Source organism: Cottoperca gobio, chromosome 7, assembly GCF_900634415.1.
Source record: "Cottoperca gobio chromosome 7, fCotGob3.1, whole genome shotgun sequence".
Lineage (NCBI taxonomy): Eukaryota > Metazoa > Chordata > Actinopteri > Perciformes > Bovichtidae > Cottoperca > Cottoperca gobio.
Window position 1 is genome coordinate 12275461 of NC_041361.1, and position 18646 is coordinate 12294106.

At 44.3% G+C, this 18646-nt stretch overlaps 1 protein-coding gene across 4 annotated transcripts in view; it reads left to right on the forward strand.

The window, feature by feature from the left end:
- samd11 (sterile alpha motif domain containing 11) overlaps positions 1–18646 on the forward strand; it is a 65689-nt gene that overhangs the window by 33327 nt on the left and 13716 nt on the right. For 3 of the 4 annotated variants that reach the window (XM_029436576.1, XM_029436573.1, XM_029436575.1), the window contains exons 4-6: positions 4537–4646; positions 11799–11891; positions 14788–14988. In XM_029436576.1, the coding sequence (XP_029292436.1) occupies positions 4537–4646; positions 11799–11891; positions 14788–14988 (404 nt within the window). The remainder of the gene's footprint in view (positions 1–4536; positions 4647–11798; positions 11892–14787; positions 14989–18646) is intronic. The other variant, XM_029436574.1, reaches the window with a different exon arrangement.

Here is an 18646-nt window from a genome sequence, read left to right on the forward strand (position 1 = left end):
GCTCTCCCCTAAAGCACTAATTAGTGAGCTTGGAGGTTTTATAGCTTTCTAGAGGAGCTTTCCGCTTCCAGAATTGTTGGCCTTGTTTACATGCATTTACCATGGCAACAGAGTCACAGTAATTTAGTAGTTGATTGGGCGTTGGCTAGCAGCAAGATGTTGGTTGTTTCCACGTACAGCTGTGTTTTGTCTGTTAACTCCCTATCAAAACACAGGATCAACAAGAAGATGGTCAGCATTGTTCCGGCCATTTAGTCTCAGATTTGGCGTTCGCTTGAAGCGTGAGGTTCATCATTTCCACATGTAAAGAACACAGTGTTTACTATTCATGCCCTACAGTATGTTGAAATCAGCTGAAGATATTACGACATTTGGCCTTTAATACAGTATCTACAGTACTACAGTGTGCTCTTTAGAAAACGCCAACAGATTACATCACACACTGTAAATACTACAGATAATTTCCTTTTTTAATCCAAATGTTCCTTAAGTGTGAGCCAGAGGAGAAATGAACAGTAAAACCAGCAGTGTGTGCATGGCTCACTGCAGGGGAACTTAAATGCAACATGGCGGACTTACCATATTCTACTTCCATTGTACTTTTCTTTCCTCCCTTGGATGCCTTATCGACCTCATGTCAGCCTGTACAGCAGAGGAACAACAAGGAGAAGTGAAGCCCAAGTGAAGCCAGGCTACTCTTACTTATTTATGTATCTATTTCTGTATTTATTCATTATCCCTCTGCTTGCAGGGTTCCCAGTTGTGGGTTTGCTATCGTTCAAACTGTGAGCAGCATGACAATTGTGTTTCCATTGCTTATAAGAATCAGAGAAAACATAAAATATATACGGAGCCGATTCATAATCCTGTTTTAAGCCTTACGTGACAAAAATCATTATTATATTACAATATTTCCTAAATAAAAGACTTGCATTATAAATTGTTCCTGCGGAGCAACAGAGAAACTTTACTGATTCCTTGTTTTTCTCCGCATTTTGTCCAAGTCCACTTCCCACCATGCTGTGGTGGTTGAATATTACATATTACCTGGTAGTATTTGAATGTTGCTGTGGGCCACCTGTGCAGGTGTGAGTGGGCTGTGTGTCCGGACTGTGTTTGGAGAGCAAAAGAGGATACACAGTAAACCTGTGAGCACCAGATGTTACACACAGCACTTGCAACTTGTCTCTCTCTCTCTCTCTCCTCGGTCTCTCTTTCTCTCTCTCCTCCTCCACTCCCCCTCCTCCACACCTCCACCTTCACATCCCTGCTGTCTGTCTGTCAGCACTTTCCCAGTGGTGGTGTGAGACATGGCGTCAGGGTGCCTGAGCTGCCAGCTTCTGCCAGCTCACACTGTGACCTCCAGCACCGCCACCTCAGCGCCGCGTGCCAATGCCACAGCAGGCCACTACTGGGCATTTATACTGACTCAACAGCCTTTGCCAGGAGAAGAGTTTTTTCATGTTGTTTGGACCATTTTGAATAGTAACGTCTACTGTAATGGTAGAAGGAGCACAACCTTTTCTTAACAAACGAAAGAGCTCCAACAAGTGATCTGACCGACATCAATCTTTTGAAGAATACTGGCCATTTTTAATTATGTTTTTATGGAGATGCATATTTCAGCAATACTTACTTTATTTTACATTACTGTGAAAATATAGAAAAAGAAACAGAAAACAAATAAACATATGATAATATTGAGTAGCAGGGACTATGATGACGATGAAGCATTGAACGAAAGAAGAAAAATTGGGGCTGAATATTGCCTGAAATGTGTCAAGTATCAAAAAGTTTCAAGCATCGATTGCTTGGTCGAATTTGGGCACTTTCCCTGCCTGTTCTATTTTCTGACAAATCAGTAAAAATGTCTAACTTTCGACAATAAATTCACTAAGAATTAAACTTAATTTACCACGGATAAAAGAAGGACTTAAAACATGTTCATATTCCAGATGTTTTGGTATCAGCACCTTAACTCTGATATCATATTGGCACCAATATCAAACATTTTACATTGATAGCCAGCGCTAGTATAAATTGGATTAGTTATACGGACTTTGCGGTATCATGTCAGTAATGTTGGATACCAGTAGTATCCATGACAGACGTTGAGTATTAACACATATTAATCATCCTGGTGTCTGGGTCACTGTGTCTGTCCTGTGGCCGGAGATGAGAGGTGTGGTATTGACCAGTTTAGGGATGAGCTGAGAAAAGATGATTGTCTCCAGCGTGCACCTGGGTGATAAGAAGGCAGCTCGTGTCCTTCTTCGCTATCAGGCCCAACAGCTTCCACAGAACCCCCCACCCATCCTCTCCACGCCCCCGTCCTTCCCAGCTAACCCCGGCCTTAGGAGCTCCTTAGGGAGCGCTGACTCAGGTGACTGGGTCTTAAACACCATCCCAACCTCCCCCTCTTCATCTTCCAGGGCTTGAGTATGACCTTCTCTCCACCCAGAGGAAGGGAGGGGGAGGGGGTTGAGGGAGGGCAGAGGTGGGTGGGGATAGGGCTAGGCCCTCATTAGCCCAAGCCGAGGCGGGACAGCTCAGGAAAAGTGTGCTAATTACCCCCACTAACAATGTCCTTGCCGTTCATGGCTTAGAGCGGCCACTTCGCCACGGGATAATAACCCCATCACCTCTTTGAAAAGTTCAGGATGGCATTATCATGATCACTTTAAATGATGGACAGAGGGTGGTGTAATAACGCAGCTAGCTGATTGATGGATTTGGCAGGGTAATGTGTGTTTTGTTGGAGACGCAGATACCTTATTATATGACTTTAAGGACAATTTAAGAAAACCCTGCATCTCATTTTCTTTTTTGAAGAAAACCATTGGGCTCTCAAAAACAGATAGCTTCTAATTTTAGCAAGTTACACTCTAAAAAAAGAAGTCTATCATTAGCCTGAAGAGTTCGCAGTCGCAGTCCAATCAAGCGTCTCCTTGCTTAGCAACCAGTGGTGACTTTTTTGTCTGCGACTGTTTTCTGACTCATTGGTTCTCTGTGACTGATAGGTGACTGGTGAAGCCAGCATTAGGCCCCTCCACGCTTTCCTTCATCTTTTCTGTTAGCGTGTGGAAAACAGCTTGGCAACCAACAGCCTGACATTACAGCAGGAGTCTGTAATCATGGGACTGTAAAAACCCAAATCCAGCAGCCGCAAACAGTGTGGCCTCGTCATAGTGGTGGCAGCTAAGAACCGTTCACCGCTTCTGTCCCATAAACTCTGCTTGCCGTGTCATACCAGACCCCCTTCATAGATGATTCTGCTTTCAATAAAGTTGCCAGTTAAGCCTATAAACGAGATTCCCGCTGACACAAGAGCATGCTGATACCATCAAACTGACATGTTTAAATACTGCATGTTTTTAGGCTTACTTTATGGACAAAATGATAGTGTACATGAAGTTTCCTATTCTTTTGGGCTTTGGGATGCTCTTCTATGTAGCATACATATGTCACAGTCATTTAACTGTAAATTATATTTGGACCGTAACCCAAAAAATATTCAACCCTGTCTCTCATCTCCCATCTCCTACCACACAAGCTGTTTGTCATTACACTGGTACTGCCCGGTTGCTATACTCCCCTCAAACTCTAAGCGCCTATTTCCCATCATTATGCCATATAATGCGATCAGGATGGTAATCAGATTGCAAATGAAATACCTCCATGACACAGTTGTTTAGGTCCACTTGTGTGGGGAGGTTAGAAAGGCGGCTGGTGGAGCCTTTGGAAGGACAGAGTGGCTCCAACCAGATCTGGGCTTAATCTGTTAACCCTCCTCCTGCTCCTCTTTGGGTGCTGAAGCGCAGGACCGAGGGGTTTGAGAGACTCCTGTGGACTCCTCCTGTTGAAACGTAGGCATGACAATAGAAAAAGAAGACCTTAAACACAGTATCATAAAACACAGATTCATTGTCTTTTAAATATTACATTACATACATACATAAGAAGTAAGTAAGACTCGTCCAAGGCTTGTTTGATATTCAGTTTTTCATCATCTGTCTTTTCACATTATTCAATTGCCATATTTCTCTAAAACAGCAGTTGGCGGCCCGAGTTAAAAAGAGCCATAATCAGGTTTTAAGCTGCTAAACTACTTATGAGTTGTGAATATGTTCGTTAATACATCTTAGTGTGGAAGATGAGTAGGGATGAGACCCAAAAGTGCTGGATGCGGTATTCTGTCAGAGTGTATTACACACCTCAGAGCTAAGAGCTGGTTGACAGGACAGCCACTTGTAGCTGCTGAGTCTGTGTGGAGGTATGCATTTTTGAGGTGACAGTGCTGTCTGGATGGAGAAGTTCTGTGGTAAATAGTGTGTGAAATTATAAGAATTTATGTGCTGCTGCCTTATCAAACGTTTGCGTTTAGAATTAAGTTTGATCGGGGCTGCTTTTAAATGATGTGTTAAACCTCTCTTTCCTCTGTGTGTGTGTTTGTGTGTGTGTGTGTGTGTGTGTCTGTGTCTGTCTGTGTGTGTGTGTGTCTGTGTGTCTGTGTGTGTGTGTGTGTGTGTGTTACAGTCGTGACAGTGACCTCTCTACAATCATCTCCAACCTGCACCACACCAGACAGCACGGCATGCCCGAGGACGAGTCAGCCTCTGACCACAACACCAGTACTGGACACACAGGTAGGACCCCCAGTGATGATGCGTGTGTGTGTGTGGGTTTAGAGGTTCTTCAGGATGTCTTCTTTCTTTTTATTTCCTTTTTTATTCTTTTTCTCTTTCTTTCTTTGCATCCAGGCTGATGATACATCCCCCTTTACATCTCCTGTAACATATGTATACGTTCCATTACCCATTTAATTTAGCCTAATTTATGGGATTTGGGGGAACTCAACATAAGCTTTTTACTCATTCCTGAAGGTCGCTCTCAAGTTGATTACTTAATGTTCTTCCCACATTCTCTGCCGCTCTCCGGGATTTCTGTTAAACCCTCTGTTTTAAATTACCTCTGAATAAATAGCTTTGTTTGCCATTAATCCAGTTTCATGTAAGCAGAGGAACCATGGTGTGCATGTGCTAAGCGCTTTTCTTACAGCTTACAGACAGAACACAGACAGAATTTAATCATTTAATTGTCAAGTAGTTTGTATGGGGATATTGTGCAGCTAAACATATGTTTGTAAAACAGCCTCTGAGGATATCACTATTCAGCGATCAACCTACTGTACTGGATGTTTCTGCCGCACTGGGTTAGTTGTACCTTTTCATGACACATGTTTGTGTCGTGTACTGAATCCCAACAAGGTATGATTGAAGGCTCCAACAAAGCTTCACAAGCAACCCAAAGACATTCATATTACTGCACATTTTATTTTCAATACTTATGGAATTGGTTCTGAAGTGGTATTAGTCACACTTAGGTCCTAACTTTTGTGGATGACTATGAACTTTGTCTCAACTTTGATGTTGGCACTGATTTTACAAAATATTTCAATGTTGTTGTAGGCTCTTTTATTATTTTCAGTCTGTCTTTTCTTGATGCTCTCCCACATGGAAGTCAGTTGAATTATTGTAATTATCATCAATGTAAACTATAACTGTTAAGATTTCTTTTCAAATAGCTGCTGACTCTTGCCTACAGAATAAAAATCAGCTGAATTGTTTACACTGCATCAGTAAAACCAAATACAGTTTTTAAACACATGTGTTGTCTTTTTATCAGTGGAAACCATACCTTTGCTGCACCATTGCCCTGGGTTTGACCCTGTCCATTCTTATAACATTAGCCAGAGGCACAGCTAGTGCTATAATCAGTACAGACCCAACACCTCCATACCCTCTCTCTGTGTGCTCATCTCCTCTGTCTGCCAGACTAATTTTCCATACGGTGCCTGTGATATCAGTCAGGGTGGGTGGATGGTAGAGGGCATTAGACTGCTCAACCGCCAGGCCAGCCAGTGTTTTAAACCCCGGTTTGGGACGGATTTCAACCAAAATACTGGCCTAATCAGCTGCTAAACTTAATGGAGAAATCAGAGCCCTGAGTAGTTATCTTAATGGAGGAAGACACAAGGGGATAGAGGTGAGTGGGTGGGGGTTGATGGGGGAAATGGGTAAGCACAGTGTTGCCTTCGCCAAGGGGGGTCCAAGACCCTAAAATCTGTCCGTTTGAGCATTAAAGGGAGATTTAACAGGCTGCCTAAGCGGCTCGCTCCGTGTCTGTAAACAAGTCCAATCCGATCAGCCACTGGCTCTAATTCTGTCTGCCAGTGAAATTAGACGCACACACGTTCTCAAACACACAATTACACACAAATAACACATAGTTATACAGATGCATGCCCACGCAAAATCAACACAGGTTCAAATTGGTGTCCAAAAACATAGGTGGGTGTAATGTGTATGACGTTCTAGAGCAGTGGATTATTTGACTTTGAGATAGATGAGACGGTAAACACAGCTTCCTGTCTGCGATATTGTGTTTATTCTGTCAGTCAACTCTCCTTTTTGACTTATCCTCCAAAAGTGTTTAATGTCATTCAATGAACTGTGAAGGGAGAGAATCTTAAGAGACAGGGAGTAAGGCTGGAGAGGAATTAAGGATAAGAGAAAGAAAAAGTCTGCAACGGAGATGCAGTGATGGAAGAAACATTTGGAAATAGAGAGACAGAGGAAAGAGAGATGAATGAGTGCGGTGGTGGTATCAGGGGAGGGCAGGCGGCAGCTATGGCGGCGGACGGCTGTGTGTGTGTGTGTGTGTGTGTGTGTGTGTGTGTGTGTGTGTGTGTGTGTGTGTGTGTGTGTGTGTGTGTGTGTGTGTGTGTGTGTGTGTGTGTGTGTGTGTGTGTGTGTGTGTGTGTGCGGCGGACGGCTCTGTGTGTGTGTGTGTGTGTGTGTGTGTGTGTGTGTGTGTGTGTATGTGTGTGGGGGTCAGGAGGAAAGGGAAGCAGGCTTGCTGGGTCGTCTCTGCGCCGGAGTGGGCCGTTAATTAAATCTGAGGGACAGACAGGAGGGCTGCCTCCCTCCTTCTCTTTTCCTCTCCATCCCTCCCTCCCTCCCTTATTCGCTCTCTCACTCCCCAGCCGCTGGCTATTCAGAGTCTCTGTGAGAGGTGGAGGGGAGGGAGGAGGGAGGAGGGAGGGCAGGGGCGCCGACGCTGAGAGTCTGGCTGCCTGTGGAGACTGTAAACCGTGGCTCTGCGGTCAGACCGGAGACTCAAACAGGCAGATAAGGTGTTTTTGGACCGCCACTCTCCGTCTCCTCTGCTCCCTGCACTCAGACTCCCAGAGGCAGTTACAGCCTGTGTGTGTGTGTGTGTGTGTGCGCGTGTGCGTGTGCGTGTGTGTGTGTGTGTGTGTGTGTGTGTGTGTGTGTGTGTGTGTGTGTGTGTGTGTGTGTGTGTGTGTGTGTGTGTGTGTGCGTGCGTGCGTGCGTGCGTGCGTGCGTGCGTGCGTGCGGGGGTTGTAGCAGTGGTTTGGGGCTTGAGCACATTTTTGTGTGTGTGCACCTTTCCGTGTGTGGTTTTAAATGCCTGGTTTTAGATGTTTGCTTGCGTGTGAATCTGCAGCCCAGCGTGTTTGTGCAAGACCTTTTTTCTTTCAAGCTGATTGTGAGTGAGGATTGCTTTTAAAGTATTAACAGCTAGTTATTACACGATTAGCATAGAAAGGCAATTCTAAACAAAAGTAAACACTCCAGAATTTCTGATGATATTAGCTCTGTCATACAGAAGCAAAAAGGGAAATGTGGGTTGTAAATATTTTAAAACATCCCACTGAGTAATAGGAATGTAATTGTACTGCCATAACAAAATGGCTTCTCAGTGTTATTGTTCATAAAGAAATGCTAATGTTTCTGTCAAAGATAAAATTCACAGATGCCAAAATAAATGGCTAAGTAATGAATATACATACTTTATTCTTCCTTTTAGAGCACTCAAAGGAAACAAAATGTTTCTTTATCATGTCTGTGCCATCTCAGCAGTCATTAGTGTTTTTGTTTTTCTGCATTTCATTTCACATATGTACTTTATGTACATATGTACTCTTTTATCCTTGAATTTGAATTTTATTCGATTTCTTTTATTATCGTCAAACTACTTTTTTCTGTTCATCCCTGACATTTACATTGCTGAGTAACACTTAACAGTAATTTGACATGTTCAGTACTGGCAACAGTTAGTGAACTTGTGAAAATGTAATTATCTGCATTTTAGATAGACATTTTAAATGATTTGATAATCATAGTAATAGTAATAATAATGCCTTTAAAATAGCCTTTAATAACCGGTGAATCTGGAAGAAGATAAATGAATGCTGGGATGACCGACACAAACAGATTACACAAAGACATCACTGCATTTAAGAATAACCAGTTGATTAAAAACATAGATATGCTTTTATTATTTAGAATTTCCTTCTTGGAAAGAGTTCGTTGTGAGGGATAAGTTACGCTCAGGTCAGAAACACCTTTGTGATATTGCACTGAGAAGATTATTTTGTGTCCAACCAGGTTCTTACTATTTTGATTAACTTGACAAAGTTAAAAGTGAGGGGTGCTGTATAGTTTTATCTTTTATTCGAGAATAATTTAATCCAGATTTTCACTTTAAAGTCAGCCAGTGACAGTTGACTACCCATGATTTCCTTTCTTTTTCTTCTTTAGTTGTGTTCTTCTCTCTCCACCTCTGTTAATTTGTCTCTTCCTGTTGAAAACACAGAACATGACAAACAGAGGAGTGTTACTGTGTGTGTACATTTGCACGTGTTGGAGGCGGCGCATCCTCTTCTCAGCGTGAGCAGAAGCGCCTCTTTCCCCTTCTCCATCACCCACCCCCATTCCTCCCCCATCCTCTCCTCCCTCTCCCAGCTGCATTGGCCTGTAAGCCAATCAATGGCAGGGCTTTCAGGGCCGGCGGAGGCCCCGGCGCACGGAGGGGGATCAATAAGTTATTAGCACCATTCTGTCAGCTGTAATGTGGAGATTGATCGGGGGGCTGCGGCTGGCGGCCCACCCCACGTCCCCGCCTGTCACTCCCCCCCTTCTCTCCGCACTGCCCCCCCTACCCAGCCTGATAAAGATGACAGATTAACGGAGTAAGAGAGGAATTAAGGAGTCTGGCTGTCTGAGCTGTCACCACGCTCCATGGGATGGAGAGTGGAGAGGAAGAGGACTAAAGTTTGAGGGAGGAGAGGAAATCAGAGAGGAAGAAAGAAAGAGGAATGCCTGTCTGATGGTTCGCCCTGGTGGTGTCACATAAAAGAGAAGGGGTTTAGGTCCTGCTGTTTCCTCTTTCTTTATCTGTCCCTCTGTTTTTATCCCTCCTTTTTTCTCAGTGGGAGGAACGGCAGATAAGAAGGAGGTTAACTAGCAAGGAGGAACTGTGGCAAAGGCTAGAATGTTGGGTGGTCGAAAAGAAGTTACCCTGTAGTGTAGACTATTTGATGAATGACAAACACATGGGGCTCTATCAAAGCAACTCATGCTTATTGCACATCATTATGGCACTTTTTTGACAGTTAAAATCACAGTCAACTCCTGACTCCATAACCACTAATTCTTTAGCAATATTAACATGCAGGTGGTAGGGTAATGCCTGGGGTAGCAAACTTGACTGTACGCAGTGTTAGTGGGAGTAAAAGACTCTAGCAGAGCTCAGAGTTCGGCATTAAAAGGGAGCGCCGGTGCTCTAAGAAGCCCCATTTAATTGGCTTTAAAAGCTTTCCGCCCTCAAATCTCTGGCCCTCGGGCACTCGGCTCAGGAGACGCGGTGTCTTGAGTGAGGTGGGCTCAAGAGACGACTCAAGTGTGTGTGTTTGATCATGAGAAGCAACGTGTGTGTGTGTGTGTGTGTGTGGGGGGGTGTGGGTGTGGGTGTGTAGGTGTGTGGTTGGTAGAAGAGGGGGTTTAACTAATGGGGGTTCTGTCTCTGGTTTTGTTAATATTCCACTAATAGGGTAGGTGGAGGGTTTTTGTTTGTAGGACCAGTGAAAGAAATGTACTGAACATGATTTGAAAATGAGAAGAAAAACAGAATGAGATATCATAAAGAAGATGATAGAAAATGTAAAAGTGTAGGGTGCGCATGTGTATACTTGAGTGTACACTTGTTCATTAGCCCCCCCCCCCCCCCCAAGTCCCTACACTGTCTCCTCAGGATGGTGTAGGGAGTGGATCTCCTCAGGTCCTGAGAGGCAACATCAAACACTGGATCATTAGAGAACCTCTCCCCCTCCTCCTCTCTCTCCCTTTCTCGTTTGCTCGCTCGCCCTCCCATCAACACCAGGACTCCTTCAGCAGCCCAACAAAATCCTCCGAGTCCAATCCAAATGCCTATCTGTCTCTTTCTGTGTCTTCTTATAGAGAAAAAAAAGCATAAGTTTGGGTGATAGGTTAAGGGTTAAAGGTCAGTATCCACTCCAGCTTCACTACTCTGTTGATGACTGTCCGTCCGTTGCTAAGGTAACAATAATATCAGGAGTGGACACATGACAGAAATCGCAAAATGTTGTTTGCTTGGGTATTGCAACGAAATTACCTTTATTTATTTTACCCCTGTTCATTGTTTCCCTGCACAGTTTACACATGCTGCGCAAATAATGAAAAATTGCTTTGTTGAAAAATAGAGACAGAGAGAGAGAGGAACCATTCTCCTTGAGGGAAGGGGGAAAGAAAACGCTCCCAATACTTAAAAATATGCACCGAGAAGTGAGAAAGAAGGCAAGCAGTTGCTGCTGGTGCTTGGCTGTCTTGTGTAGAGGAAGAAACAGATTCAGAGAAAAAGCAGAGGTGTATGAGATAGAAATAGAGAAAGAAAGAGAGAGAGAGAGAGAGAGAGAGAGAGAGAGAGAGAGAGAGATAGAGCAATGACAAACAGCTTTTTCCTTCCTGCCGGCGCTGCATGCAATGTGCTCAGCATCCCCTCTCTCTCTGATTAGGCCCTTATTGATTTGAGGTGTGTTTGAGGGGGGTTGAGGTGAGCCGATTGGGCGGGAAGGAAGAGAGGGATGAGAGGGGAGGAGAGGAGGAGGCAGTAGGGGGTGCTGTAATTGTACACTAGATGCTCCTCTTTGGTGGCAGGGGAGGAGGTTGGGGGAGGAAGAGACGGAGGCAGGGAGGGTGTTAATGGGAGGAGAGAGCGAACTCCTGATGGGAGGAGGTTTTCAAACACCTAGAGGACAAACAGAAGGAAGTAGATAGAGAAATAAGACAAGAAGATCAGAAGTGTGTTTATAAGAGAGAGGGGAGTAGCTGCCGTGGAGGTACAAAAACAAAAGAAAGCCCATCATGATATAGACATAATGTAGGCTGAGAGGGATTCCTCAAGCAGTTGAGAGGCTCTCGTGCACTTTAGTTCAGCCAGAGCGCTTTTGTGCCAACATCTGGAAAAAGGGAAGAAAGAAGAGAAGAGAGGAAGAACAGTGATAACATTTGAGGACAGACTGTTCGAAAGAGACGTTGGAGGAGACACAGAGAGACAGAGCCCTCCTCCCTCCTTCACATAGACACACACACACACACGCACACACACACACACACACACACACACACACACACACACACACACACACACACGAATGAGCCGGGCAGATCTGTCATCCACGGCAGTGTAGGCCCCCTCTCATATCTGACAGAACAGGCACATCTCCAGACGCCCGTGGCTCGCTTCACTTACTTTTTTTCTTTTCTTTGGTTCCCTTTTCACTCTCTCTCTTCTAAATCTGCATTTCCAAAGCAGCCGCCATGTATACAGGTAGGCATAGAGCAGAGCGGCAATATCAAGCTTTTACTTCGGTCTTTTCACTGACTTCTCTTTTTCTTTTTGTGTGTTTACAGATGACCTTCTAGGCAAACGAAGAAGCTTCTCTCCCAACAGCAGCAGCGACTGTCCCTCTGACAGCAAGAAGTCACGTAGCGTATCCCCCAAAGGTAAGATCACACAGAATATTTGTGTGTTGTGATGTGGTTTTTATGTGCATTTTCTGAGAGGAAACAAGTTAAAATTGTAGAAAAGATGAAAGGATGGCTGAGAGTTAAAGTTAAAGAAAAAGGATGAAAGCTCCAGTGAAGAAGAGGGCGACATGAGGTGGTGTTAGTTCTCGGGGGTCAGTGTCTTAGAGTCTTAGTTTCCCACATACTTGAAGACACATACACTTCCATGCCATTCTCTCAAGCAACCCATTTCTCTCTCCTACACTTTTACAGTTGCATATACAACTATATTTCCATGAACAATGTCTGGATTCATCAGGTATCTCAACAGGTCTCACTGTTAACAGTTTTCATTGTGACTACATCTGCGGTAGAAAAAAGGTCTTATAATAGATCTTGTGAAGGCATATGTTGGCAATACAATGCTTCTCTGTAGTGCTGCAATCCGGTCGCCACCCTCTATTATTCATATCTCTCTCATGTGGCGTGAAACCGGGCGCCCGGCGTGGAGCCGGCAAAGCCATGGGCCTGTCCCTCTGGGCTCCTGAGGAAGACTTCCTGACTGATGCATTATACAACAGTAGGCAAAACCGCAAAACCAAGGGCAGCTTACCGCACATCCAGCCTCATCTCTGGAGACACCTGAACAAACACACACACACACACACACACACACACACACACACACACACACACACACACACACACACACACTCCAGGAGCATGTGTAAGCCAAACAACATCATCAGCACACATACACACAAATCATTATTTTATGATTTTTAAATTCTATGTAAAGAGATATATTGCTACGGTAATTGTGTAAGTGCAGATTTAAGTGTATAGAGCTCAGCCTGAGCCTGGTGTTGACCTTTGCCCTCTGGTTGAGCTATGACCGACAGCAGCCCTGCCTCTCATTCCTGGCCATTATAGTCTTATTTAGACACAACCCAGCTTCTGAAAGATGCATGGTTTTTGAGTATGTGTGAGACTGTGTGTGTGTGTGTGTGTGTGTGTGTGTGTGTGTGTGTGTGTGTGTGTGTGTGTGTGTGTGTGTGTGTGTGTGTGTGTGTGTGTGTGTGTGTGTGTGTGTGCGCGTGTGTGTGTGTGTGTGTGTGTGTGTTTGTTTATTGAGGTTTGGCTTCCTTTTAAGGCAAAGGTTTTTATTTTTACTTTGTGTTCTTGTGCCTGCGTGGCTACGTTTTGGGCCCCTGTAGTTGCCTTGTTTAAATTCTTCCTTTGCTCTATATTTGCATAAGGGAGACAGTTAAAGAAGGCTGTTTGTGTGAGTATTTGTGTAAGTGTGTGCGCAGCCTGCTGTCCAGAAAAATGCATTTAATCCATTTAAAACACTGCTGATCCGATGTCTTAACCTTGAGCTCTGTCCGCATTCAAACCTCAACTCTGCACCTGTATGTGTGTTATCTATGCGTGTCTTCTTGCTTCAAGTTCGGCAACACACACTATCCCTTAGTGACTAATGCTGGTAGAGAAATAGATTGAGTGAGAGAGAAAGAGAGGATAGCGTAGGGATGGAGCCGGAGAGATTGGATGCCGCTGTGTAAATGATGTCTGTTTTTCTTTCTGTAGCAAAGTCGACACCCCCTGCTGTGTTTAGAGAGCGAGAGAACTTCAGACAGTCAAAGACTAGTTGCGCGCGCACATATACACACAAACACGTACACTTGAGGACCTTGGGTGGATTAGCTGGAGCTTGGCGGTGGAGACAGAGATGCTTGCATGCTCGCTTCCTCCCCCACCACCACCTCCAACCCACCTCCGCTCCTCAGCGCCACTCCTGCTCGCCTGCCCGGGGCCAGGCTCAGGTTTCAATAAGAAGGAGGGTGGTAAAAATAACCCCTGCTTTCCTCTGCTTCTCCCTCCTCCTCCTCCTCATCCTCTTTCTCCCTCCTCTAACTCCCAAACCACCTCCCTATATCCCCCACTACCCTTACCTTAGATCATGTTACTATTGACAGAGGGAGGGAGGAGGGAGGTCAGAGAGAGAGATTAAGTGTGGGGACTGACAGCTAGATAGATATCATACACCACATCATCTTCACAACGCCTTAAACACAGGACAGCAATGCTACACACACACACACACACACACACACACACACACACACACACACACACACACACACACACACATACACACACACACACACACACACACACACACACACACACACACACTCACTTTATAGAAGAAGTTGAGCCTTTTTTGTAGTCTGCCTTAAAGAAAAGTATACATTTATAACTGCATTACTTATTACTGCATGGTTATGCTGTGCTTTCTGTCAGAGAAATAGTGGGTTCATGCTCGGGTCAGGCTCAGACCATTAACAATGCATGGCTGTATGTGTATAGCTTCATCCAAAGAGGTTTCCAGTCCATCAGTGCTGTCCTCTTAATGAATAATCTGTGACCAAGCATGTTTTCTGGGTAATATTTGATGAAGCATTCATGCAGAGAATGCAGTGATCATCAAAAATATGCAAGATAGAAATGTGTATAAAATGAATTCTGCTAAACAGCAGTGTTCTGTGTTTAGTTCAACAATGTGATTTTGGGTTTTTCAAATGCACATTTTCCAAACCTGTTACCTCTGGCTTCTGTTTGAGGCTGCGTAGTAAAAAGAATGTGAGTATGGGCTTGAGGCAAATTCCTCACAATAATGACTGACATGGAGATGAATGTAGACGTGGATGAATACATAATTATTTAATCATATGCTGAAAAGAGTTCAACATCGAGGTAATGGCCTAATAGAGTTTCAGAGCCTGCAGTTTCAAGTTAGTATTTATCCCCTGATGAGTGGGATATTGACATATTTATATAGATTGTCATTGATTGCTCATAATACAAGTGTCTCTCTCCCTCTTTTCAGAGAACTCCCACAGCCCAGTGGTGGAGGCAGGCGGCAGCCACGGCAGCCACGGCCACATGAGCCCTGAGGAGCACTACAGGCGCATGATGTCAGCGCTCAGTGAGCAAGGGTCCTATGAGGAGCAGCAGCAACGGCTCTACCAGCTGGCAAGCAGCATGGGTCTGCCTGGCCACGGTCAGTCCACAGGCTCTGTATTTGTAGGTGTGTGTGGTCTTCATCCTTCTCACTGTCATCATGTTGGCTTTCAAATATCTGCAGATTTCTCTTGTTACACCTTCCTGAATATATCTCAGTGCACAGTTGATTTTTAAATTCAGAATAGCGTTTCCTACTCTACCAGTAAGAATTGACTCATGAAAGATCTAGAGGTACTTTTCCTTTATTTATTCTTTTTTTTTTTTTTTTTAAGTTTGAAGTAATTTGAGATTAACTTCAAACTAGAAGAGTTTCTTTTGGAAGCACTTCACCAGCTTCTATAAAAAACACCTCTTCCGTCACCTGTCACCACGTCCCTGTAATGCAGTGCTACTTTGTAACCCCGGAGTGTAGCACTGTGTTCAGGGCACCATGTTAAGGTGTGCCACACTGCTGCCATTGTAAAACCCCAGCCATGGAGACGGCTGACATTTCTATTTGCGGTGCTTGCCCACCCAGTGTCAAAGTGTCACTCAGGGTGATTTCTGACCATCATGGCTCTCCGTTGTTAACAACACCCACAAGGCTTCGCATGCATCAACACCAGGATTGATCCAGGAGCTCTCATTGGCTGCCTGCCAACCCTCTAAATCTCCCAACACCCTGGAAACCACCAGTGTGTCCCAGTTTTTCTCAATTTCTACAGTCACATAAAATTTACTGGTTTTAGCTTGAGAGAATTGTAGTTTGATAGGGAAAAAAGAAAATGAGAAAAGTTGCCTCGTTTGGAATTTATAAGTTGGCTTTATATTCATTTCACTGTGCCTGCCATTAAATGTTAACCTTTTTCTCACATTTTTGTAAAGAATGTAACATTAAGTCCTACCAGTCTTTATGAGCTCTTTTGCAGTAGCATAAATCCAATCGATGCTCTGGCCGAATTGTAGTTTGAGCTACTTTTATTTTTATTTGATTAGTAATGATTTTTAATTGCTGGCTGCAAATCTAGGGGGCGAAGCCTATAAACGCTTTAATTGCCTTTTCCCTGTGTCTTAGAGGAGTTAGAGGCAAGATGCAGTGCATTATGGGGGTTTTATGGCCCAGGGTGCAGTCTGATCACTGGCTTCCTTTCCCAGAAACCTTGCTAGTATGAGGCAGACGCTCTGGCGCAATACAGACATGCTCGCTCCCTCTCTTCACTTCAACATTTCAAATCGTTTGATAGTTTCCTCACCGTCCTTTATTCTGCACACTACCAAACGGCACTTAAAATCCTTCTATGTGCAGAAGAAGAGAAAGCGGTAAAGAGAAACCAAGAATATGAGTACAAAAAAATTAAAGAGGAGAGAAATGGTCAAAGGAAATGAGGGAAGAGTGAGTGAATGACTTTCTCCTGCAGCAAGAAATCAAGAAAGAAACCCACATAAATTAATAATAAAGTTTACGGTTTATTAGCGATGCTCAGGTCACACGCTTAAATACAACTACCATCTAAAACACAACTTCACAGTAAGATTTCCTCTCAGCCACGTGTGTTTTACATTCGCTGCTGTGTTTGTGCGTGTCAGTTCCTCTAAGCGGATGATGAGCCATGGGCATCACAGGCTTTGCCAACGCTCCCTGACAGCCAAGCCTTTGGTGTTACTAATATTCCTTTTCATCCACACCTGGCAACTTCTTCAGTGTATCCACAGACTGCTTACAAGTTTATGTAGAAAACTTATTATACCACTACCTTCACATCCTCCCTTTCTCCAATTAACAGCTGGAGCTTGTTAAGAAACTGACACTTGGACACAAACAGCATAGAGGTGGGACAGAGGGACGGCTGTTTTGTCTCTTGAGAGGCTGACGCGAATCACTTCAGCGAAAGCCCCTTGACATTGACCTTGTCTCTGATGGGGCCCCTGTGACCCCCTCCCTCCCACTTGGGCCCCCACCATCACCATCTCCCCTACACATCTCTATCTCAAGCACTGCTTTTATACCTCCTCCTCCTTTTCCTTACCCCCACCTCCAACTTTCCCTTTAGCCTTGGTCCCCGCGGAGCATCCTTTCATGTGTTTGAAGTGTCGGGCACAGAAAATTAAAGTGTGTGTGCGTGAAAGAGGCTGGGGTGAGGAGGAACTCGGTGCGCATGTGTGTGGATGTGTGCATGAATGTGTAGGTACAAGGTGTTGTTTAAGAGGTTCTCTCTGGACCTGATGGGCAAAAGAAGAGTATGGGAAGGGGGTTGGGGGGCTGAATTGGGGGTGGAGGTGGAGGGGTGACAGGGTTATAGAAATGGCCAGGAGGCCTTTCTCTCCCTCTTCATATGATGAAAGGAGAGTGAGGGAGAGAGAAAAGAAAAATAGAGGTGGGGGTAGATATCCAGATGAAAGTGAAGGGGGAGGAGGGGCGTGCTTCTGTTTTGTCTCCTGCAGTTTAGTCGGATTTGAAACATGAACCTGCACACAACATCTCTTCATCATCATCATCATCATCATCATCATCATCATCATCCCAAAGAGCCTGAAAACTCCAGCATGTGGTCAAAGTACAGACGGTCAAAGACGTTCAGTGCGACAAACTCGCCACATATTTACTGCCAGCTAATCCTGGCTGAATACCTCTTCCTGAAAAGATACTTAATTTTCTGGTGTATGGTGCGCCTTAGCGGATGGATGTCAGCTTTTGTGTACCTGCCAGTCCGCCAAATCCATCACGAGGCCGGCCGAGCTGCATCAGTGCGGCGCTCCTCTGCATTCTCACGCCGAGACAAACCCGGCTTAACCGAGGGGATTTAGGCCCAACACCAGGAATGATGGCGGGGAGAAAAATGGGATGGCACAAAAGAGGGATAAGCGTGATGGGTCCGAGTAGTAAACTGGGACCTCCCAAAATAACTCCTGCATTGGAAGAGATGTGTGTGAGTGTGTTTGTGTGTCCTCAATTAAGGCTCTAATTTGCAGATGAAGGGACTCACCCCTTGTGTCCCAGCAGCTGCAACACCAAGAGTTTTAGAAGGGGAAATTCTGAATCAGAGTACCTACTCTGTGCACACACACACACACACACACACACACACACACACACACACACACACACACACACACACACACACACACACACACTGAAGGGTAGAGCCCCAGGTGACCCTGCTCTTCTCAGTTCACATGAAAGAGAATTAGAGAGTGTGGGGGATAGAGAGAGAAAGCAAAATATGGACCCAGTTTTGGTGGGAAGTTTTACAAACAGGCACTGGATAAGAAGAGAATGGAATAAGACAAGAAAAGATACATTTGAATTTCCACTGTCGTATACAGCTCGTATTGTCTGGGTTTAAAGGGGCACTCAACTGACTATATATGTCAAAGTAAGGGCCCTAGCTACCTGATTTTCATGTTTTCAGACTAAATATCTTTGACTGAAATAAACTAAACCAAATAAAAGAAACATTATTATTCTCTACCAGAATTACATACCTAGCAGTATAAAGAAGCCATTGACAAAGCAGTTAACTTTTTTCAATTACAGAAAATATAATTGAAATGTGAAATAATCCATTAAATGTAAGATTTTAGGATTTTGTTTTGACAAAGGTCTTACAGTTTAGTTTGTGCCTTATGTCAATGGGGTTCAACTGGTGGAATTTGGACTCATAAATGATGAACCAGTGAAAGTCAATTTAATTATCACATACATACACATACATACACAGTATGTAATAACGCCTGCATTACAA